Source organism: Macaca fascicularis, chromosome 3 (genome assembly GCF_037993035.2).
Source record: "Macaca fascicularis isolate 582-1 chromosome 3, T2T-MFA8v1.1".
NCBI lineage: Eukaryota > Metazoa > Chordata > Mammalia > Primates > Cercopithecidae > Macaca > Macaca fascicularis.
Genome location: NC_088377.1, coordinates 51,454,670 through 51,478,350, shown reverse-complemented (window position 1 = coordinate 51,478,350; position 23,681 = coordinate 51,454,670). Strand labels below are relative to the sequence as shown.

Here is a 23,681-nt window from a genome sequence, read left to right as displayed (position 1 = left end):
AGTAGAGACGGGGTTTTTCCATGTTGGTCAGGCTGGTCTCGAACTCCCGACCTCTGGTGATCTGCCTGCCTCAGCCTACCAAAGTGCTGGGATTACAGGCATGAGCTACCCGCTAGGCCCTTGGCCGTCTTCTTTACTGCAACCTGTTTTATTAGCAAGGTCTTTATGACCTGTATCTTGTGCTGACCTCCTATCTCATCCTGTGATTTAGAATGCCTAACCTCCTGGGAATGTAGCCCAGTAGGTCTCAGCCTCATTTTATACGGCCCTTATTCAAGATGGAGTTTCTCTGGTTCACATGCCTCTGACAAATCCAAAACTCATGTCCTTAATGTGCTGCTGATCCAAGCCCTCACCTCTATTGCTGTGGGGGGGGGGGTGGGAAGGAGTGAGCCAGGTGAATAGCACTTAGGAGTAAGGGGAGCTCTGCTGAAACCAGGGCTAAGCCTCCATCTTGGTGGGGGAGGGCACTGTCTGAGCCAGCTTGGATAAAAAATGGAAGGTGGGGGCCACCTCCCTGGAGACAGGCCTCTGGAGGGTCACTTCCAGGCTTGTTCAAAAAAAAAAAAAGACCAGGCATGGTGGCTCACACCTGTAATCCTAGCACTTTGGGAGGCCAAGGCAAGAGAATTTCTTGAGCAATCCTCCTGACTTGAGGCCAGGAGGTCAAGACCAGCCTGGGCAACATAGTGAGACCCCATCTCTATTAATATATATATATATATATATTTTAATTAGTTGGGAGTGGTGGTGTGCTCCTGTAGTCCCAGCCTCCCTGGAGGCTGGAGTGGGAGGATCACTTGAGGCCAGGAGTTCAAGGCTGCAGTGAGCTGTGATCGCACCACTGCACTCCAGCCTCGGCGACAGGGAGAGACTCTGTCTCAAAAAACAAACTAAATAAAATAAAAAATAAAAAAAGAAACTGCACAGCACCTATGACCTCAGCAAATTCTCCCAGCAGCCCTGGAATTGAGTTATCACTCTCACCTTCGAGAATAGGCTCACAGGGGGACATGGCAGGCCCCAGGTCACAAGGCGACTCAGGACAGTGCAGGATGAGCCCTTGTCTGGAGCTTCAAAGCTCAGGCTCTTGCCCGGAGCCCAGCTACCTCTAGAAAAAAAGAAGCGCTCTGAGAATAGACTGTACGGAGCCAACATCTGTGGCAGAGGCTGGCTGGGGCTCCAGGAGCAGGGACAGGAGGCGTCTGGTCCCTGCTGAGCTAAAAGGAGAGTTCTGTAAGATGGATAGGGAGTATCGGAGGCCCCCACCCTCTGCCACCAGGCTTGATTGATGAGCACAGTCCTGCTGCCGGAGATGAGCAGCGGGGCCCCCTGGAGGTTGCAGAGGGGAGGGCGAGGAGAGGCTATGAATATTTCAGCGACAGAGGCCTGGCTGGAGGAAAGGAGGGGAAGAGGGGCACGGAGGCACTCAGCCAGCGGGAGGGGCCTCAGGGACAGAACACCCAGGTGAGGGAAGACCCACATCATTGAGACGGGGCTCGGGGAGGGCGGAGCTAGGCCAGGAAGAAGGGACTCTGAGAAATTTAGAGTTCGCCGTGCGCGGTGGCTCACGCCTGTAACAGCACTTTGGGAGGCCGAGGCTGGCAGATTACCTGAGGTCGGGAGTTCCATACCAGCCTGACCAACATGGAGAAACCCCGTCTCTACTCAAAAATACAAAAATTAGTGGGCTCCTGTAATCCCAGCTACTCCAGAGGCTGAGGCAGGAGAATCACTTGAACCCAGGAGGCGGAGGTTGCAGAGAGGTGAGATTGCAGGAGGTTGCAGGAGGCAGAGGTTGCAGTGAGGCGAGATCGGGCCCCTGCACTCCAGCCAGGACAACAGAGTGAGACTCTGAAAAAAAAAAAAAAAAGAAAGAAAGAAAAGAAAAGAGAAATTAGGGTTCAGTGAGAGAAAGGAGGGATGGGGATGGGGTTCCCAGAATAGGACAGTAGGGTTAGGGGCACAGGGATCAAATGGGAGGTTCACTGAGGGGGAGGGTCAATGAATGGGGCTGGGATACGGAGGGGATTCAGTGAGGAAAAGTAGCCTCATATAAGGAGTAGGCACACACACACACACCCCACCCACGACTGCAGGGTGGCTCATGACTGGAATCCCAGCACTTTGAGAGATCAAAGGGAGGATCGCTTGAGGCCAGGAGTTCGAAACCAGCCCAAGAGTTCGAAACCAGCCTGGCCAATGTAGTGAGACCCTGTCTCTGCAAAATTTTTCAAATGAGCCAGGGTGGGGGTCCACGCCTGTAGTCCCAGCTACTCAAGAGGCTGAAGAGAGAGGATCGCTTGGGCCCAGGAGTTCAAGGCTGCAGTGAGCTATGATCCCACCACTGCAACCCAGCCTGAGCAACAGAGCAAAACCCTATCTCCAAAATTAAAAAAAAAAAAAAAAAAAAAAAAAAAAAAAAAAAAAAAGAGGAGGGGGCTTACTGAGATGGTGGGAACTTCGAAGGGGTGCAGGCTAAATAAGGGGCTCGGATACCCTCTTTCTTTTTTGCAAAAGATTGTACCGTGAGGTCGGGGACCTGTAGGGGATGTGCCCCGTTGGGTTCCCCAAATCTCTGCCTAGCCCTGTAAGGGCAGGGGCCGCAGGTGCCCCTCGCCCCTCCTCCAGCTGGGTAGCAGCCCGCAGACTTGGGGGGCTAAGTCAGGCCCCCCGCGCCAGGAAAAGGGGCGGAGAAAAGCCGTCCCGAGACAGGTGGTGAGCGTCCCTGTCGCCGGCAGTGTGGCGGAGACCCCGCGACTGACCGAGGGCGCTGAGCCGGGCCTGGAGTACGCGCCCTTTGACGACGACGACGGCCCGGTGGACTGTGACTGTCCCGCCGCCTGCTACCGCGGCCACCGCGGGTACAGGTCAGCGGCCGCCGCGGCGGGGGTGGGGGGCGCGCGGGGCTGCCCCCCCTCACCGCCCCCACCCCCGCCCCTTCTCCCCCAGGACCAAGCACTGGTCTAGCAGCTCGGCATCGCCCCCTCCCAAGAAAAAGAAGAAAAAGAAAGGCAGCCACCGGAGAAGCCGGTGAGAGCCGCGCCTGGCCGGAGCGGGAAGGGAGGAGGTGGGGTCTCTCCCCAGGTGCCAGTCCCTGGCCCACAGGGGACCCCCAACCATGCCGCATTTGTGAGCCCCGCCCCTCTCTGAGCCCGTCCCTCGCCCTCACCATGCGGCCCCTCGACTAAGTGTCCTCCAGGTAACTGAACCCATCCCAGGCCTCAAGCTCCTCTCCTCGCTAGGCCCTGCCCCTCAACGAGCCCCTCCCCTTCCCTAGGTCCCGCCCCTCAAGGAGCCCCTCCCCTTCTCTGGGGCCCGCCCCTCACCGAGCCCCTCGCCTTCTCTAGGACCCGCCCCTCATCGAGCGCCTCTCCCCACTAGGCCCCACCCCTCATCGACCCCTCCCCTTATCTGGGATCCGCCCCTCACTGAGCCCTTCTCTAGCACCTGCCTCTCACTGAATCTCCCAGAGCCAGACTCACTGACCCGGCCCGTATGTTACGAGCACCTGCTCCCATTCCCCCTCTGCCCTCCCCCAGGGGTCCCGTGCCCACCAACACCAGTGCGAGTGGTCCTGGGGAGGAGGGGCCTCATCTGCCATCCCCCAATCTCTCTGTCCACCCTCCCCTGTCCTTTGTGAGACCATGGCAAGTGTCTGGGACCCCAACTAACCCCATCCATCCGTCTGTCCTTTCTTCCTGGCATCTGCCCTCAGCAAAAAGAGGAGACTGGAGTCCGAGTGCAGGTCAGTGGGGACACAGCTGGCTGGGCCCAGGGCAGGGGATGTCTGTGGGTGGGAGAGATTCCAAGGCCATTCCCCAGATGCCAGAGGCCTGGACCCTCAGGGCCTGCATGGACACCGCCAGGGTGCAAGCTTTGCCCCTACAGAGGCCATGAGTCCCACCACTGGAGCCTCTGACCTCTGGGTTTGAAACTATCTTTGCCTACAATGCCAGGGGTGGGCTGGAAGGGTGACTTGGGGACAACATAGGCAGCGCCATCAACTACCCTGAGGGACCTTGGCGACGCTTGGGGCCTCGGGTCACTCTGTACAAGGGACCTTGGGCTTCATGGCCTGGAATTCCCTTTCCAGCTTCAATGTCCCAAGCACCCAAGCCTCTCCAGCCATTTCCAGCCCCCCACCCCCCACCCCAGCTCACTAGAGCCCACCTCCCTGTGTCCACAGCTGTGGGAGCTCCTCACCCCTCCGAAAGAAGAAGAAGAGTGTGAAGAAGCATCGCCGAGACAGGTACCCTTGCTGCCCCCACCCTGGGGCCTCCTCTTCCTCCCGTGGGGCCCAGGGCCAGGGCTGTGGTCCTTCATAGGTCTCCCTGGGCCACCCCAGGCAGGCTCAAGAGAACTTCTTTATTGCCCTACAGGTCAGATTCTGGGTCTCGGAGGAAGAGACGGCACAGGTGAGCGGTGCTTTGCAGAGGACACGGTCAGTGGTCCCTTAAGGGACCAAAGCCCAAATGACGCAATGATGGGAGGCAGTTTTGAGGGTCCCACCTGGCTCCGTCCTTCAGCTCCAGGATTCCTTCCCAGAGCCAGGCTGGGAGGACTGGGCAGTGGAGGAGGAACAGGAAAACCAACTGTTTGCAACCCTCACCTGCCCCATGCATCAGCCATGACGTGGGGACCCCAAGAATTTCTAGACAACATGGCAGGTCCAATGCCCAAGGGGTGTGTCTGTAGAGGTGCCGGTTAGACAAGCAGAAACACCAAGACCCCGAATTTGCAGGGAAAGAGCTCGCCAGGCAGGAGGACCTCCATCATGAGCTGGGAAGGCTCCATGGATAGGAGGCGGGGTTGGGGAGCTGTGGCTAGAGGTAGAGTTTCTCGGGGACAGATGCTAGCCTCCCAACAGGTTTGACTGCCAGGTTATGGAGCATCCTCCAGCCAGAAGGGCTGGGGGCTAGCGTGGGGGAGCTCTGAGCAGGGCAGTGGCTTGTTCAGGGTGGACTGGGGGAGGGAAGAGGAAGTGAAAGACAAGATTCCAGGCAGAGGCAGAGTGATGCAGGAGAAGAGGGTTGCTGAGAAAGCAGAAAACAGCCTGAGCCAGGCACGGTGGCTCATGCCTGTAATCCCAGCACTTTGGGAGGCTGAGGCGAGCGGATAGCTTGAGGCCAGGAGTTTGAGACTAGCCTGGTCAACATGGTTAAATCCTGTCTCTACTAAAAATACAAAAATTAGCTGGGTGTGGTGGCGAGCTCCTGTAATCCCAGCTACTCGGGAAGCTGAGGCACGACAGTCGCTTGAACCGGGGTGGCGGAGGTTGCAGTGAGCCAAGAGGTTGCAGTGGAGTGCATGGCACTCCAGCCTGGATGACAGAGCGAGACTCTGTCTCAGGAAAAAAAAAAAGACTGGGCGCAGTGGCTCATGCCTGTAATCCCGGCACTTTGGGAGGCCGAGGTGGGTGGATCATTTGAGGTCAGGACTTTGAGACCAGCTTGGCCAACATAGTCCGTCTCTACTGAAAATACAAAAATTATCCAGGCATGGTGATGGGCGCCTGTAATCCCAGCTACTTGGGAGGCTGAGGCAGGAGAATCGCTTGAACCCAGGAGGAGGAAATTACAGGGAGCTGAGATGGCACCACTGCACTCCAGTCTGGGCGACAGAGCAAGACTCTGTCTCAAAAAAAAAAAAAAAAAAAAAAGAAAAGAAAAGAAAAGGAAGGGAAGGGAAAAGGGAGAGGAGAGGAGAGGAGAAGAGAGGAGAGGAGAGGAGAGGAGAGGAGAGGAGAGGAGAGGAGAGGAGAGGAGAGGTCAGGTCGGAAGGAAGTTGTTGGGCAGTCACATTCCAGGGGTGGCATCAGAGCCAGACTCCCTCCCAGCAGCCCAGAGGAAGGGCAGAGTCCGGAGTTCCTTCCTTGCAGTGGGAATTTGCCAAGTAGGGAGAAGCCTACATAAACACCTAATCCTGCCCCTCCAATGTCCCCAATTTTTCATCTTCCCCTGGCCTCCCAGCATCTATGGATCAGTGTGAGTCCCTACTGCCCCCCAGTGGCCACCATTAGCTTACACACACCCTGTGGCCAGCTCCCATCCTTCCTGGACAGGTCCTAAAAGTGAACTAGGAATAGACCAGCTTCCAATGGGGAGACTGAAGCCCAAAGCAGCCTCCAGCACCCAAATCCTTAGCCTCCGGGCCTGCCCTGCACTCACTCTGCTCCTGCGGGAAGCACATTTCTGTGGTTCTTAGCATGGCTTTGTTTTGGGGTCAGAAGGACTGAAGGGATCTGGTGGCACCAGGAAGGATGGGGCTGAGGACTGGGGCTGGGTGAGACCTTTGAGGGCTAACCAGAAGCTTCTCAGGCTTTTCATCAAAGTTAGAGGTTGCTGGGTTGGGGGACTTGCCCCAGAGGGCTGGATGGGATGTGACGGAAAGCTGTGGGAGTTGGGAGGGGGCAGCCCTGGAGATGGATCCAGAGCTGTCATTCAAAAACAGGGAGATTGGCCAGGCACGGTGGCTCACACCTGTCATCCCAGCACTTTGGAGGGCTGAGGCGGGTGGATCACTTGAGGAGTTTGAGACCAGCCTGGCCAACATGGTGAAATCCTGTTTCTACTAAAACAAACAAACACAAAATAGTCAGATATGGTGGCAGGCAACTGTAATCCCAGCTACTTGGGAGGCTGAGGCATGAGAATTGCTTGAAACTGTGAGGTGAAGGTTGCGGTGAGCTGAAATTGTGCCACTGCACACCAGCCTGGGCAACAGAGTGGGACTCCATCTCAAGACTAAAAAAAAAAAAAAGCAGGGACATCATGCCCTTGGGAAAGCATTTCTTTCCTAAACCCCTGGTGAGCTGGCCTAGGGCTGGGCCATTATAGGAGCACACGGAGGAAGGGGGCTCAGGAGGCATGACTATCAGGCCATATCCCAATACTCAAGGAAATGAGTATTGAGCATGTCCCAAGTCCAATACCAGAGCAAATCACCATCTCTACCTGGCCCAGACCTGAGGCTTGAGGCTGCTATACCTACAAACAGCAAACCCCGCCTTTTTTTTGTTGGTTTTTTTTTTTTCCAAGATGGAGTTTTGCTCTTGTTGCCCAGGCTGGAGTGCAAAGGTGCGATCTTGGCCTCTGCAACCTCTGAAGGGATCTGGTGGCTCCGTCTCCCAGGTTCAAGTGATTCTCCTGCCTCAGCCTCCCGGGTAGCTGGGATTACAGGCACGCACCACCACGCCTGGCTAATTTTGTACTTTTAGTAGAGACAGGGTTTCTCCATGTTGGTCAGGCTGGTCTTGAACTCCTGACCTCAAGTGATCCACCGGCCTCAGCCTCCCAAAGTGCTGAGATTACAGGCATGAGCCACTGCGCCCGGCTACAGCACCCCCCTTTATCTGGGCCAGCCACATTTCTGTGGCCCTCCCAGACCGGGCAGCAGTTGTGGCCCAGGGAGGAGGTGTTCACGGGCCAGGACTTCCAGGAGGAGGAAGGACCGAGCCTTGGCCAAGTGAAAGGGACAAAGCAGGGGAGTAGTATGGAAAAGTCCCCGCCAGCCAGGGGGCTCAGGCCCTAGAGTGGAACAAATCTCAGATCCACACCTGTGCATACCCAGGCTCCAGGGCATGAAGGCCACACCCTCCCTGGGTCACACCGTCACTGTGATCTCTGCTCTCTGCAGATCTCGAAGCTCCAAGAGCAAAAGAAAAGAGAAGAACAAAGAGAGGAAGAGGTAAACGCCCTCCCTACTTTCCAGCACTCCTCTATTCGTTCTCCCTCCCGCCCTAGCAAACTAGGCCTTTTAGAATCACAGAATCAGCCATTAAAGGTAGCTCATTTTGCCCAGATGGAAAAATTACCATCTAGAGAAAAAGCCAAGGGCTCTCACTCAGTCAGAGCTGGAATCGAAACCCAGGCTTCCTGCCTTCCAATCCAGGGTCCTTCCAAGCCCAGTCCTCGTGACTCCTCCACCCTCCTTCCTCCTACCCCGCAAGTCCCAGGATCACCTGGTGAGGGCTGAGGGGGGTCTTGGGAGGCTGAGGTTGTCTAGAGAAAAGGGGGCCTTTTCCTAATTCTCACAGATGACCCATATGGACCAGATAGGTTCTGCGGCCAGCACGAACACTGCTGATGTACCTTTTATAGGACACTTTAGGGGACTGATGAACACTGGCTTTCAGTAGCGTTCCACTGGGATCCTGGTGGGAGGTTGGGCAACTTGGGGGCTGTGAGGGGGAATAGGGGGCAGAAGTGAGGTACAGGCTGATTTCCCTCATCCACGCCAGGCCTCACACAGAGTCCCCAGGCCGGAGGTCTCATCGCCATAGCAGTGGCAGCTCCCACAGCCCCTCCCTCTCCTCCCACTACAGTGATTCCAGATCTCCCAGCAGGTAGGCCTGGGCCTCTGGGAGGCTTTCTCCTGATGGGGTTTAAGGGTTGCAGATTAAACACCCTCCAAGGGCTGGGGAGCAGGGCTGGTGGACAGAATGTCAATTCATCAGTGGGTAGAAATTTATCAGGGGTGGCCAGGTGTGGTGGCTCACAGCTGTAATGTCAGCACTTTGGAAGGTCAAGGCAGAAGGATCGCCTGAGGCCAGGAGTTCGAGACCAGCCTGGGCAATATATTGAATTAAATTAAAAGTAATAATAATTGTATATATTATATAATTTATATATATATATATATATTTTTTTATATATACAAGTATTGCTCTGTTGCCTAGGCTGGAGAGCAGTGGTGCAATCTTGGCTCACTGCAACCTCCGCCTCCTGGATTCAAGCAATTCTCTAGCCTCAGCCACCTGAGTAGCTGGGATTACAGGCGTGCACCACCATGCCTGACTAATTTTTGTATTTTTAGTGGAGATGGGGTTTCGCCATTTCGGCCAGCCTGGTCTCGAATTCCTGACCTCAAGCGATCTGCCTGCCTCAGCCTCCCAAAGTGCTGAGATTACAGGCGTGAGCCACCAAGCCCAGCCTAATAATAATTTTAAAAAAGAGAAATATGCCAGGGGAGTGATAACTTGAGGAAGAGCTGCCCTAAGGCCCCTAAGCCTCCGCCTGAATTGGAAATCGAGGCACAGCCTGACTGGCTCACCCTGAACAAGTCCTCTCTAAGTGGAAAGGTTCTCAGCATGGTGAAATGGCAGGTGGGGAGCTGCCCTCTTCCCTCCCGCCCTAGCACACTAGGCCTTTTAGAATCATGGCATCAGGCCATTAAAGGTAGCTCATTTTGCCCAGATGGAAAAAATGCGGGGGAGAGGGGAAAGTGGAGGCGCAACTGCTTGCAAAGCGAGTGTCCCACGCCGGCTCCCCCATTCTCCCTGGCGCCCAACCCCAGGCTGAGCCCCAAGCACCGAGACGAAGGGCGAAAGACGGGCAGCCAGCGGTCCAGCGGAAGCCGGTCGCCTTCCCCGTCGGGCGGCAGCGGATGGGGGTCGCCCCAGCGGAACGGCGGCAGCGGGCAGCGGAGCGGAGCGCACGGGGGCCGCCCCGGCTCGGCGCACAGCCCGGCCGATGTACGTACACTTCGCTTTGCGGAGGGTTCCCGCGCCGCGGGCTGCGCCGTGCGGGGTCGGGCGGGTCGCCAGAGGGGCAGGGGGCGATAAGTGTGGCATGGGGGCGGGGGCGGCCGCTTCCTCCCTCCTCGGCTCCCCGCTGGGGGCGTCCTGGCTCGGGAGCCGCCAGGAGTGCTAGGCCGGTGCGCCCACCTGGCCTTAGTGTCAGGGTGAGGGGCGTCTGCGGTCTTGGGCCACCCTTTGCGCTTGGCAAACTGAAGGCCAGAGGGAGGTTGACCACGGGGCACTGAGTTGGGTACAGGGCTGGGGAGGAATCAGGGTCTCGTGCCCTCCCCAGGCATATTAGGGTGGGAGGGGCATGGACATTGATAGGAGTCCCAGGCAGGAGCAGGATTCGAGAGACAGGACCCCCGCTGGGCACCACCTGGGCCCTGAGTCTCCCTCTTCCCACCAAGCCCTGGCCCCACCTCTGAGCACCCACCTACCCCTCCTTTAACCTTCTCCCCAGCCCCTCCCTCCTTTCGCCCCCTCCCCCATCTCAGTCCCTCTGCCCTCTAAAGTCCCTGCTCCCAGGAGACTCTGCCCTTTTCCAGGCACCGCCCACACTTGGACAGGTGTCTCAAACCTGCCGGCTCCTCTTCCCACGGCCACCCTCCTGAGGCACCTGCCAGGGTGCCTCAGAGACCCCACACCAACACCACCCCCCCCAAAACTGTCCCAACCCTTCCTCCAAGAGGGGCACAGATGTCCGAAGACCTACAGGCAGGTGCAATGGGGGAGCTGGCAGAGGAGAGAGATGTCTCAGTCTGTCCCCAGGTGGATGGGCTGGGCCTGGGTGGGAGCTTCTCCCAGACCCCAGGGAAGGTCCATATCCCCTTCTGGTCTGTTGATTATAGAGTACACGATTGAGACCCCTCAGAGAGAGGGGGCTGCAGTGCTGGCAGGGGCACTAGGGTGGGCGGGGGTGTGGCTTGGGGTGGGGAGGCCTGCAGGTTCCTTCCCAGACCCGCAGACTGCCCCCAACCCAACCCCAAAGCCTCAGCTGGGAGTGGGAGAGCTGCCCCTCCCCAGACCTCAGGTCTCCGCAGCAAACATGTACGTGTTGGTCAGTTTCATTTTGATTTTTGGCTGTTTCCTTTCACTCCCTTTCTTTTCTCAAACACCCTTTACTCCCACGGCCTCAGAGAGGAAAGTCAAGGGCAGCTGACTGAAGGCTCTTGGTCTCAAGGTTAAGTTTTATTGAAGGACATTTACCTGTCTCTAGACTGTCCCACCTTGACCAGGCACCAGGCTCCTAGGCTCCAGGGGATTTTGGTTGGGCCACCCAGGGAGGATGACACTGATGTCCCCTGATCTGTCTTGGGAGGGGGTTGAGGGCAGGCAGAGGTAGCTGAGGGTAGTATGGCAGAGGCTGGAGAGGATTAACAAACCCACAAGAGAGACACCTACCATCCCCCACCCCTGTGGGCATGGAGTCCCAAGAGCACAGGACCCCAAACACCTTCTTGCTGGCTTCTCATCCCCCCTCCTGGCGCCTCCCGAGAGACACAGAGAGGCAGGTTCTCTCAAGTCAGGGCTGAAAGTGGGTTCCTTCGTACTTCTGGTCCTCTCTCCAGCCCTGGAGTCCTGAGCAATGATCCCACCTCCACCCCCTCCCCAATGCAGACAAAATAGCCACAGCCACTAGGCAGACTCCCTGGGATAGGGCACTTGGGGAAGGGGACCCAGCCACCAGCCTCAGGGCAGGAGCTTCTGAAGCACCCACATCTTGTCTCCCTCCCAGCATTGGACTCTAGTTCGGCACAGCCCTGGGAGTTTTCTTGGAGACGGCATTTTGTGACTCCTTTCACCAAGCATGGTCCCTAAATCCTGTCCCTCACCCTTGGGGTCCTGGGAGCTCTGGGACTTCAGAGCATCCTGGGTCTCAAACCTGCATTCAGATCCCTGCCTCTTTGCCTAAAAAAGACCTCTGAGGAGTCAAATGAGGCTAGTTCTCGCTCATATGCAGAAAAGTGAGATGGGGGATGGGAGAGGGGTCCCAGACTTTACCATGAACGAAACTGTCTTTGGGAAAAAATACTGGGGGTGGTATTCTTGGACGATACCTTAAAAAAAAAAAAAAAAAAAAAACCAGAAAAGAAAAGAAAAAAAAAAAAGAGAGAGAGAAACAAACGGAAAAAAAGGAAAGCTCAACATTTTTTAACCCCGTCTATGTTTTTGTTTGTTTTTTAGCCTCCCATTTGAAACGTGGTAATACTGTGATTCCATTTCTTGTTTAGCTGGTGAGGGAAGAGGGTGGGCAAGTTTATGTAACTTTTTCTGTTGTTTTGTTTTTGTTTGTATTCCCTTTTTTTTTTTTTTTTTCTATTTTAATGTACAGAAATGCAAACTATCTCTCTGGGTTTTTTTTTTTTCCTATCTTCTATGTTCTAGAATTTTCTTTTTGTGTGTGTTACTGTGGGAACCTTTCCTCTTAATGGAGAGATGGCTTTTGAATTTTAAGTGAACATTAATCATATACACATCTCTATATACTTTTTTTTCCTTTGTAATCTGAATTTAAAAGGGAAGATAACTCTAAAAAAAAAAAAAAAATCACGCCCACACCAACAGCTCCTGCCAAGTCAGCAGTGGCAGCAAATCCTCCTTTCAACTCCAGGCACAGGCTGGAGCTGCCGCAGATTTTAAATTAACTACAGTGGTGCAGCCTGTGCTGCTGCATTCCCCAGGAAGCTGGAGAGAAGCTGGGAGACCCAGGGAGGGAAAGAGACTTGTCCTGTGTTGCCCAGGGAGCTTCTTGGAGCTTGCTGCTACTCCTTGGTTCAGTTTAGTGTAATGGGCTGGACACGGGGGTCAGGGAGCGGGACAGGTTGTTCAGGACCATCAGTGTCAGACCTCAGACTCAGATCCTTAGGTAACTGTGGAGGAGGGAGAGGTCTGAAGGCACCTGGCAGAGTTTAGCTGAGACACTTCAGGCAAGAGAAAAATTCCATCTTGGGCTGGGTATGGTGGCTCACACCTGTAATCCCAGCACTTTGGGAGGCCGAGGGGAGGCGGATCACCTGAGGTCAGGAGCTCAAGACCAGCCTCACCAACATGGTGAAAACCCAGCTCTACTAAAAATACAAAAATTCGGCCTGCCATGGTGGCTCACACCTGTAATCCCAGCACTTTGGGAGGCTGAGGTAGGTGGATCGCCTGAGGTCAGGAGTTCGAGACCAGCCTGGCCAACATGGCAAAACCCCGTCTCTACTAAAAATACAAAAAAATTAGCCAGGCATGGTGGTGTGTGCCTGTAATCTCAGCTACTTGGGAGGCTGAGGCAGGAGAATCACTTGAACCTGGGAGGCAGAGGTTGCAGTGAGCGGAGATCATGCCACTGCACTCCAGCCTAGGTGACAGAGTGAGACTCCATCTCGGGAAAAAAAAAAATCCATCTTGGTCTTGAGACTGAGGCCAGTGATGTGGTCACTCCCAGGTGATGGTTGAACCCCACAGGAATTTCTGGGTTCTGATGCTTACAGGAGAAACTGCAGCTCCTTGAACCTCCGACTGGTTCAAGGTCACACAGCTATTTAGAGGTAGATCCAAAAGTAGACCCCAAGCAGGGTGCGGTGGCTTATACCTGTAATCCTAGCACTTTGGGATGCTGAGGCAGGAGGATCACTTGAGGCCTGAAGTTCCAGACTAGCCTGGTCAGCAGAACAAGACTCTATCTCTACGAGAAAAAAAAAAATTTTTTTTTGTTTTAATGAGCCAGGCATGGTGGCATGTGCCTGTAGTCTCAGCTACTGAGGGAGATGAGGTAGGAGAATCACTCAGGAGTCCAAGGCTTCAGTAAGCCATGATAGCACCACTGCACTCCAGCCTGGGCAACATTGCAAGACCCTGTTGCTACAAAAATTAAAAAAAAAAAAAAGAAAAAAAGAAAGAAAGCTGAGAATGGTGGAATACACCTGTAATCCCAGCTACTCAGGAGGCTGAGACAGGAGGATTGCCTGAGCCCAGGAGTTTGAGGCTGCAGTGAGCCATGATTGCGCCACTGCACTCCAGCTTGGGCAACAGAGCAAGACCCTGTCTCAAAACAAAACAAAAAAAAAAACAAAAAAATAGACTGCAGCGCTCTGACCTCTAGACTCCAGCCACGCTGTGGAGAGGGTGGAAAATGGGAAGCACAGTCCGGGAGCCCTGAGCAGAAGGAGGATTTGGGAGGTGGATGCTGGTTGTCTCAGCTCCTGTTTTCCCCCATCAGACCCCTCCAGAAATCAGCTTCCTGCTCTCTCAAGTCCCTAGACTGAGGTCTGCCCACACTGAGCGACCGGGTGCAGGTGGCCCCCACATTACAGAAACTCACTCTATATGATTGTTGCTTCAGTGACTCAGGGAACCCTAAACCCTCACAGTTCATACATGTGGGAAAATAAATATCAAGGCACAGAGAGGGAAGAGAGTCACTCAAGGTCACACAATGTAGGATGGAAGAGGAAGAAACGGATCAGGAGACCTCCTGGGACAAGCCCTTCTGTCCAGTCTTACCTGGTACCTTCACTGGCCTCCCTCCAGCCCCCACCAGCACAGCCTGGTGCTAGGCTCACCCTCCCAAGGCCCAGAAAGAGTAGACAGACTTTGCCATCTTTTCCTTTTATTATTGCATTCCTGTCCCAGGGACTACTTGCTCACCTTAGAAGTCTCTAGCATTAGAAGTTTCAGGGGATGGGGCAGGCACAGCGACTCATGCCGGTAATCCCAGTACTTTGGAAGGGCGAGGCAGGAAGATCGCTTGAGACCAGGAGTTTGAGATCAGCCTGGGCAACATAGCAAAACTCCCATCTCTACAAAAAAAAAAAAAAATTTTTTTTAATTAGCCAGGTGTGATGGTGCATGCCTATAATCCCAGCTACTTGGAAGGCTGAGGTGGGAGGATCACTTCAGCCCAGCAGTTGGAGGCTACAGTGAGCTATCATCCTGCCTGTAGTCCCAGCGACTCAGGAAGCTGAGGCAGGAGAATCACTTGAACCCAGGAGGTGGAGGTTGCAGTGAGCTGAGATCACACCACTGCACTCCAGCCTGGGTGACAGAGCGAGACTCCATCTCAAAAAAAAAAAACAAAAAACAAAAAAAAAAACCCAAAAAACAAAAAAACCCCACAGTGTCAGGGGCTGCCTGGAAGGTAACACCCTTAGCTGAGGGTGGCAGAGAAGGCTCAGGATCATGGCCTCCAGGCTCTCTCTGGCTTCTCTCCCTGGTCCAAATTTTATCAAGTAATGGCCAGCCTCGGGTGACCCCCAAGAAAAGGTACCAAGGCACCCACTGACCTGCCTTATCCAGGAACAGAAAAAGGCAAAAGGGATGAATTTTGCTGAAATGATGCTGAAGCCAGAGGGAAAGGAGTGGGATTGACCTGAGGCAGGATCACTCCTCCAGATCGGCTCTGCGGTTGCCTTCCCTTTTAAATGCACATTTTCCCTTCACCCATCTGTCAGCTCCGATTGGCCTTGTTTAAACAGCGCTTGTCTCCTCTTTCTGTCTGGGGGCACCTTTCTCTCTTCCTGCCTCTCTGTTTGTTTGCTTCTGTCATTGTCTCTGTCTTTCTGTTTCTCTTTCTCCCTCTCTTCCCATTTCTATCTCTGTCTGATTTTGTCTGTTCGTCTGTCTGTCTCTCTGTCTGTCTGCCTCCTGTCCCTTTCTCTCTTCCTCTCCATCTCTCTCCCCCGGCATGGGCCTCTCTCCCATGCTGCCAGGCCCTCTGTAGCCCACCCTGTGGTTCTCTTCCATCAGCTGCTTCCTGCATGCTCTGTGGAGGTTTTCTGTTGTTTGAACAGTAAAGAAAGCTTGGCTAGTGGAACCCATTGTTTAAAACGGAGGAAAAAAAAAAAAGCAAACAGAAATGGCCGGGCAAGAGCCCCCTCCCATCCCTGGGATGAGACAAAAGCCACATCGGCCACCCATCTACTGGCTCAGAGGGGGAGCACAGTTTAGGGTCACTGTCTTTCCCCAATTCTGCATTCCCAATGCGGAGACCTTCTTTTCTTTTTTATTATTGCATTCCTGTCCCTGACCACTGAGAAGGTAGGTATCCCAGCTCCGCTGTGCGCTCTCGCTCCCATCTCCAGATAAGCCCCGCCACTTTGCTTGGTTTGAATGTGGTTTTCTTTCTCTCTCTTTCTCTCGATCTTGCCCTGGTTGGTTTCATCTTCCTCCCTTTTCTTTCTTTATTTTAGTGACTACTCATTTGTAACTTGCACTTTCTTCAAATGAGCTACAAAGCTATGTTTCCTGGTTTGTCGTTTGGTTTTCTTGACTTTCCCCGACCAACTTTTCTAGCCCATCTCCCCCCCTTCTCCAGCTTCCCTGTTCCCTCCTTCTTCCTCTCCATCCCTGACTTCCACCCCTAAATCCTCCTTCACGCCTTCTTTCTCATTCTGTTGTCCGAATGCATTTCTGTGTGGTTTAGCATTCCAAGTTTGTGTTTCTTTCCTGAACTGTATGCTGCAGTGAAGCCAATTTGATTTCTGTTGTCTGGAGTAGCTGCGAAGCCCCTCCTCACCCTTCATCCCTGCCAGCCCCTGGGACTTCGGTCACCCCGCTGGCCTTCAGGGCCCTTTCGGGCAATAGGCAGTGGCAGAGGAGCCATTGTGGGGCCTCTTGGCCTCCAGATCCTGGAGGAAGTTCTGGCCAAGGTCAGGCACAAGGGAAAAGCCCCATCCCATCCTCGGGGGCCTACTGAGCCAAAGGGAACTCTGCGCTTCCTCAAATCCTTCCCTGGCTGCAGGACGGAGCTTTGGGGTGGGAGCTGCAGGGCTCTGGAGGAGAAACGGGCACCAGGACTGAGCCTCCAGCTTCCATCTATTGGGTGCGATAGTAGATTCATTTGGGGTGGCAGTGGGCAGGGCAGTGAGCTGGCCAGGAGCAGGTTTGAAACCTAGAGGGCCTACTTAGCAAAGTCTCTGTGAGGTAATTTACAGGTAATTTACCTGCCTGCTGCCTGGTCCATGATCCAACCCAGACAGGGCTCCTTCCACCCTCAGCATCCTTCCATCTTCTGAATTTGAACAGCTTAATGTGGACCCTCAGAGCAGAAGGATCCCAAAAGAACAATCAGCAGAGGCTAGGGGCCCACAGGATGCTGCAGCAGAACCAGGACTAGGTCCTGGGACTTGTGACTCTCAGCCCAGGGCTCATCCAGCCACACTGAGGGTACTAGAGTTGGAGGTGGACCCTAGGGGACCCCACCTCCGCACCCCTGCCTATTAAACTGTTTCCTTTCCCACCTGGGAGCAGCTAGAGAAATGTGGCATTCTGGCCAGGTGCGGTGACTCACGCCTGTAATCCCAGCACTTTGGGAGGCCGAGGTGGGCGGATCACTTGCGGTCTGGAGTTCGAGATCAGCCTGGCCAACATGGCAAAACCCCGTCTCTACTAAAAATACAAAAATTAGCTGGGCATGGTGGTGCACGCCTGTAATCCCAGCTACTCGGGAGGCTGAGGCAGGAGAATCGCTTGAACCCAGAAGGCGGAGGCTGCAGTGAGCCTAGATCGTGCCTCTGCACTCCAGCATGGGCGACAGAATGAGACTCCGTCTCAAAAAAAAAAAAAAGGGCATTCAGCATTCCAACCATTATGAGGCCTCCACGGCTTCCATCTTCAGCTTTGAAAAGAGAAGGCCCAGCCACTCGTCCCTACCCCACCCCATGTTTATCCCGGGGGCAGGTGTCAGGGAGTTCACCCACTCAGAACATCCTTCTCAACACTGGGTGGTGCCAGGAGGGGAGACAGCAAGTGGCTCTTTATTTTTTTTTAATTAATTAATGTATTTATTTATTTATTGTGAGACAGAGTCTCGCTTTGTCGCCCAGGCTGGAGTGCAGTGGCACGATCTTGGCTCACTGCAAGCTCCGCCTCCTGGGTTCACACCATTCTCCTGCCTCAGCCTCTCGAGTAGCTGGGACTACAGGCGCTCGCCAACACACCCGGCTAATTTTTTGTATTTTTAGTAGAGATGGGGTTTCACCATGTTAGCCAGGATGGTTTTGATCTCCTGGCCTCGTGATCTGCCCACCTCAGCCTCCCAAAGTGCTGGGATTACAGGCGTGAGCCACTGTGCCTGGCCAACAAGTGACTCTTTCAAAAGGGAGAAAGGGCAAGCTAGGTGAGGTGATACCACTTGTAGTCTCAGCTACTCAGGAGGCTAAGGCAGGGGGATCGCTTGAGCCCAGGAGTTTGAGGCTGCAGTGAACCATGATTGCACCACTGCACTCCAGCCTGGCCAACAGAGCGAGACTCAGTCCCTGCTCCCTCAAAAAAAAAAAAAAAGAAAGAAAGAAAAGAAGGAAAGTGCTGCTGATCTGACAGGAGAAACTCTGTTGAAGCCCGATGAGGAAGGGGAGGGTCCCTCCTTGAGGAGTTTCTGATATGACCAGGGACCCACAAGCTGGGATCTCAAACGCTGAGTTAGAGGTGGGTGGTCATCTAAGTCCTCAAAGGAAGCAAGAGTAAAGCATCTCAGGTGTTTACCTGTTCTTGTCCTTCAGAGCACCAGGACCAGGTGAGCACACTGCCCCCTTACTATTCCCTTCCATCATCTTTTCCACTTGACCCTCAGAAATTTCTTACCCAAAGGTTGGGAGCAGTGGCTCATGCCTGTAATCCCAATGCTTTAGGAGGCCGAGGTGGAAGGATCACTTGAGGCTAGGAGTTTGAGACCAGCTGAGCAACAGAGCAAGACCCCATCTCTACTAAAAATAAAATAAAATAAATAGCCAGGCATGGTGGTGTGTACCCGTAGACCCAGCTACTGAGGAGACTGAGGTGGGGGGATCACTTGAGCTCAGGAATTGGAGGCTACAGTGAGCTATGATTGCACCATTGCACTCCAGTCTGGACAGCAGAGCCAGCCCCCATCTCAAAAAACAAACAAACAAACATATATATATATGTGTGTGTATATATATATATAACACAAGCAAAAGAAAACATGTCAGCTAGCAAGTGGTAAAAAGGAGAGGAGGGGCTCCTGGGAACACAGCTCAGAGGCAGGCGAGATCCCTCATTCACTCACTCACTCATTCATTCATTCATTCCCACACACACTAAGCAGACATGTGCCCAGCACCTCCTCTGTGCCAGGCCCCATTTGGATGTCCGTGCCAGGAGAGAGGCAGGCCGACCTCGGCCTCCCAGGATGGAGGACAGATGAAGAACACTGAGTGTGATGGAGGGAAAAAGCTGAAATGTGAGTGGGAAACTCCTGCTCACCACAGCAGCCCCCTGGCTAGCACAGCCTGGCAGAGTCCCTATGGGAAGGAAGGAACCAGATTCTATGGGATCATAGAGAAGCGGATGTGATGCAGCCTGGAGAAGGCGCCCTGGAGCTGAGGGTAGGGATGCCAATAGGCATTAGCCAGGCTGTGGGTGGGAGGTGGGGAGAGGAGATCCCTGCAAGAGGCACCAAGGCACAAAGAGCAGCTTCCTGGAAGGGAGGTTTGGAGGTCTCTGAGCATCCTATGAAATCCCATAGCGCTTGGCCTTAGATCTTCCTCAATTCCCAGGAAGAATGAGACCCAGCCAAGCTGAGGACGAGGCTCAGACTCTGGCAGGCGCATGGTGACCCCTTCCTGAAGACTTCCAGAGGGATGGGTGGAGGAGGACATGAGAGGTGCCTTCCTCCCATCCTCTGCTATCTTGGTACTTGGTGGACACCCCATAGGATCCCCCAGTCCTTCCTGCACTGCTCTGACCCAGTGAAGAGACCATGAGTTGCTTGTGCTCTGAAAAGAGTCTCCCAATCCCAATATAGGCTGACCCAGCAAAGACTCCGCTTATCACCATTTTACCAATGGGGAAACTGAGGCTCCCCACAGTCAGGTGACCCCCTTAAGGTCTCACAGCAAACTCTTACCAAGGCCAATTTCAGGATGTTCCACTTTTCCAATGACTATCATCTGGGCCATGGCAGGCCCGTGACTTGGAGGAGATGAGAAGGAAGTAGGGAAGAACTTGGTCTTCAAAAATAGCAGTATCCGGATCAGCACAGGGGATTGGACCTGGGGGCTTGGACCTTCATGGTAGGGGACAGGACCATGATGGGGGTGAACAGCCACCCAACCTAGACCCTTTTGGCTCCTAACACTCCCACCCCACTCTCAGCATAAGGTGGTGGGAAGTCAGGAGGGCTCTGCAGCATCTGTGGGAAGGACCCATCATGGCCCATGGTCTTCCTCGCCTACTGTTAGCTCCTTTCTTTGAGTCAGGAGCAGCTGGCTCAGGCCAGGCGTGGTGGCTTACACCTGTAATTCCAGCACTTTAGGAGGCCGAGGCAGGTGGATCGCTTGAGGCCAGGAATTCAAGACCAGCCTGGCCAACACGGTGAAACCCCATCTCTACTGAAAATACAAAAAAATTAGCCTGACGTGGTGGCTCACGCCTGTAATCCCTCAGTTACTCAGGAGGCTGAGGCAGGAGAATCACTTGAATCTGGGAGGTGGAGGTTATAGTGAGCCAAGACTGCACCATTGCACTCCAGCCTGGACAACAGAGTGAGACTCTGTCTCAAAACAAACAAATAGACAACAAAAAGGAAGGAAGGAAGGAGGGAAGGAAGGAAGGAAGGAAAAAAGGAAGGAAGGAAGGAAAGAAGGAAGGAAGAAAGGAAGGAAGGAAAGAAGGAAGGAAGGAAGGAGAAAGAAAGAGAAGAAAGGAAGGAAGTAGCTGGCTCAGATCCAAATTCAGAGTTGGAGTCAGGGTTCACAGCCAGGCTTATTCCTAAGCCCTGCCACACTACCTCCCGTAACCAAAGTAGCAAGCAAAGATTTCTTAAAGAAGGAGACCAGTGTCACCTTGAGTTGTGGGCTACTGTGAATTGGCTCCCAAGCTTCTCCCACCTCATATGTGTTCACTTTGCACTCTTTGACAACCCAGAGTATAGGACAGAAATGGCAAATATGACAATCCCAGAAACTTTCTCATTTGCCTCCTATTGAGGGAAAAGAATGAGCTGGGGGCGCTTGAAAGTGCTGGGGCACTGGCTGCCTTCTGGAGTGGCGGGAGTATGTGTCAGGGGACTGAGGGTCTCCTGTTGGGAATAGAACTGCCATCTCAGAGGAGTCAACCCAAGGCCAGGCACGATGGCTCACACCTGTAATCCCAGCACTTTGGAAGGCCGAGGCAGGTGGATCACCTGAGGTCAGGGGTTCAACACCAGCCTGGCCAACATGGTGAAACCCTGTCTCTACTAAAAATACAAAAATTAGCCAGGCGTGGTGGCATGCACCTGTAATCCCAGCTACTTGGGAGGCTGAAGCAGGAGAATCACTTGAACCCGGGAAGCGGAGGTTGCAGTGAGCCAAGATCATGCCACTGCACTCCAGCCTGGGCAACAGAGTGAGACTCTGTCTCAAAAAAAAAAAAAAAAGAGGAGCCAATTCAGCCTCCAATTCTCCTAGCCTAGGGTGAGGGGTGAGCTTGTGATCAGGAGAGTCAGGGGTGCTCAAAGGGGCACCCCAATACCAGGTAACATCCATTGTGTCCACTTATGCCTACCTCTGCCCCAAATGGAGACATTAAGCTCTCCCAGGACAGGTCTTCATGGCCTGATTGACTTTGGGCAGCTATGGCTAGTGTTCATTGGCTGCTGTAGGCACCAATCAGGAGCCATCTGTGCCTTTCCACCCATGAGGTTGACCTCCTGGTTCTACCTCCATGTTCAGCTCAACTCCAGCCCTGCAGGGAAAGGCCTGGGCACCACCTTGCCCTCTGCAGGAAACACCCAGTGCCATGCCAAGGAAACCGTGCTCCTTCTAGTCCCTGGCAGCAAGGTGCCCTAAGAGGTGGCAGCAGCTTTTGTCTTCTCATCCAAACAGCCTGCCAATGGCTGGGCTCAGTGGCTCACGTCTATAATCCCAACACTTTGGGAGGCTGAGGCCGGAGGGAGTATCACTTGAGGTCAGGAGTTCGAGACCAGCCTGGCCAACACGGTGAAACCCCATCTCTACTAAAAATACAAAAATTAGCCAGACGTGGTGACAGACACCTGTAGTTCCAGCTACTTGGGAGGCTGAGGAAGGAGAATTGCTTGAACCCGGAAGGCAGAGGTTGCAATGAGCCAAGATCACGCTAGTGCACTCCAGTCTGAGAGACAGTGAGACGCCTTCTCAAAAAGAAAAAAGAAACAGCCTGCCAAAAGAGCTTGGTCCAGGCACCACCTGGCTTCTAGGACTCTTCCTTCCTTAGCAAACAGAATCAAGGTTTTACTAGGCGCCAAGTTGTGATAAAAAGTGAGGTACAGAGGTGAATCAGATACCACATCTACCCTGGAAGTGCTCAAAGTCAAGTTGGGAGTGGTGATCGGCGGATTTTCAGGGAGGAGCAGACCTATAAACAGACAAGGACAGTCAACTGTTACTAGATGGAGGGCCAAGGACAGGAGGGGGGATCAGCTCTGTGTAGGGAGGGAGACGGGAAGGATGGGCAGGGGGCATGCAGAGAATCCTGGAATCTTTGCCCTGGAAGGGACATCAGGAAGCAAAAGCCAACCCTCTCATTTTGTGGATGAGGAAACTGAGGCCCAGACTGGGGAAGTGATGTGGCCAGGGTCGTTCGGTGAGATAGAGGCAGGCTGTCAGACTCCTGAATCCCAGCCAGGGCCCTTTTGATGGTGCCAGGTGACCTTCCTGGTTTTCTGTGTTCCAATCCTTGTGTCCTAACTCCACTTTTGGAAAAACATTTGCCATCTCTATCCAGCGGTCACCTAAGAGGTGCCCACTCAGGAGCCGGGCGCTGCCAGCCCTTCCTCCAGAGGTGGCGTGGCCTCCTCTCAGGCCTAGAATGGGGTGGTTGCGTTTCTCTCTCTCTCTCTATCTCTCTCTTGCATTTTTGTGAATCTAATGATGAACTTATACTACCACACTTTTCCCTTCTCTTACACACCTTACCTACTAAAGGAGGAAGTGCCACTTTATTGGTAAGTGGACGTTAACCAAGAGGGACTTAAAAATCAGAACTTTAAAAAAAAAAAAGAAAGAAAAAGAAAAAGAAAAGAGAGAAACAGAAAGACAGTCGGGTGCTACTGACAGCTCCAAAGCTCTCTGCAGGGCCGGAAAACAAAACAAAAAAAAATATTAACAGAAAAATGTCAGGTTCCCCAGGATCAGATATTGTTTTTGATTTTTGGTATCTAATGACATTTGTGGATTTTGTTTTTTTATTTCTGTTTTTCCTTCCTTTCTTCGGTTCAGTTTTGAGTTCAGTTGTCCCCCTCGCCCCCTCCCCCATCTGTGTGCCGTGTGACGCCCCCCCTCCATCCCCTCGCCCACCCCCAAGCGCTGGGGGCCCGGCCTGGTGGGCTGGCCCTGGCCCCGCTCCCGGTGCCGCTCTCTCTTCTCTCTGCCGGGAATCGTCCGTCCCATCGGGGGGCAATGCCAGCCCCGACGCCTGTCCTGGAGACCCTCCCCCTTTGGCCCCCGCCCCCCACCGCTCCGTCCCTCTTGTGTTTTGCATGCCAAGAACCCTGCATGAGCTGCACTGTTGAGGCCAGAAGGTGGACACCCAGGAGAGGCAGAGGCAGGGCAGGCGCGGGGAACCGTGTGTGCGATGCTCCGGGACTGGCAGCCCCCGGCCCGGGCCCGGTGAAAGCCCTCTCTCCTTCTCTCCCCCCACCCTACCCGCCCGCTCTCTCACCCCAACCTCTCGCTCCTCTTGCTCTGTCCTCTCTCTGCCTCCACTCTTGTCCCCTGCATGTCTGGATTTTTTTCTGTTTCTCCCTGGCTTCCATCCTTCTCTCTTTTCGCTCTCTCGTTCTCGCTCTCTCTCTCTCTCTCCTGTCCCCCACCCCGCCCCGTCTCTCCTCTGTCTCTTCTTCTCACTGTCTCTGTCCCCTTCTCTCTTCCCCCCTTTTTTCCTTCTCCTTTCTCTCTCCTGTCTCGCTCTCTCCTCTCGCTCTCATCTCCCTCGCTCTTTCGCCCTCTCTCATCTCTGTCCCTCTCACTCTCTCTCTCTCCCGCTTTTTCTCTCTTCCTCTTTCTCTTCTCTGCCTCTTCCCTCTCTCTTTCTTTCTTTCTTCTCTCTCTCCCTCTCTCCTGTCTCTCTCTCCCTGTCTCTTGTCTCTCTCCATTCTCTCTCTCCGTCTCTTTCTCTCTCTGTCTCTCGCTCTGTCTCTTTCTCTCCTCTCTTTCTCTGCCTCTCCCTCCTCTTTCCTCTTTCTCTCTGTCTC

The 23,681-nt window shown here is 53.9% G+C and overlaps 1 protein-coding gene across 16 annotated transcripts in view; it reads left to right on the top strand.

The window, feature by feature from the left end:
• Positions 1–23,681, top strand: part of SRRM3 (serine/arginine repetitive matrix 3) — an 85,281-nt gene that overhangs the window by 55,567 nt on the left and 6,033 nt on the right. For 5 of the 16 annotated variants that reach the window (XM_045389635.2, XM_065541758.1, XM_045389636.2 and 2 more), the window contains 8 exons: positions 2,742–2,870; positions 2,953–3,033; positions 3,719–3,748; positions 4,190–4,252; positions 4,383–4,418; positions 7,639–7,689; positions 8,243–8,347; positions 9,298–9,475. In XM_045389635.2, coding sequence (XP_045245570.2) covers positions 2,742–2,870; positions 2,953–3,033; positions 3,719–3,748; positions 4,190–4,252; positions 4,383–4,418; positions 7,639–7,689; positions 8,243–8,347; positions 9,298–9,475 — 673 coding nt within the window. Of the gene's footprint in view, positions 1–2,738; positions 2,871–2,952; positions 3,034–3,718; positions 3,749–4,189; positions 4,253–4,382; positions 4,419–7,638; positions 7,690–8,242; positions 8,348–9,297; positions 9,476–11,707; positions 11,726–11,855; positions 22,603–23,681 lie in introns of those variants that run through there. The other 11 variants (XM_074034652.1, XM_074034651.1, XM_074034650.1 and 8 more) reach the window with 11 other exon arrangements.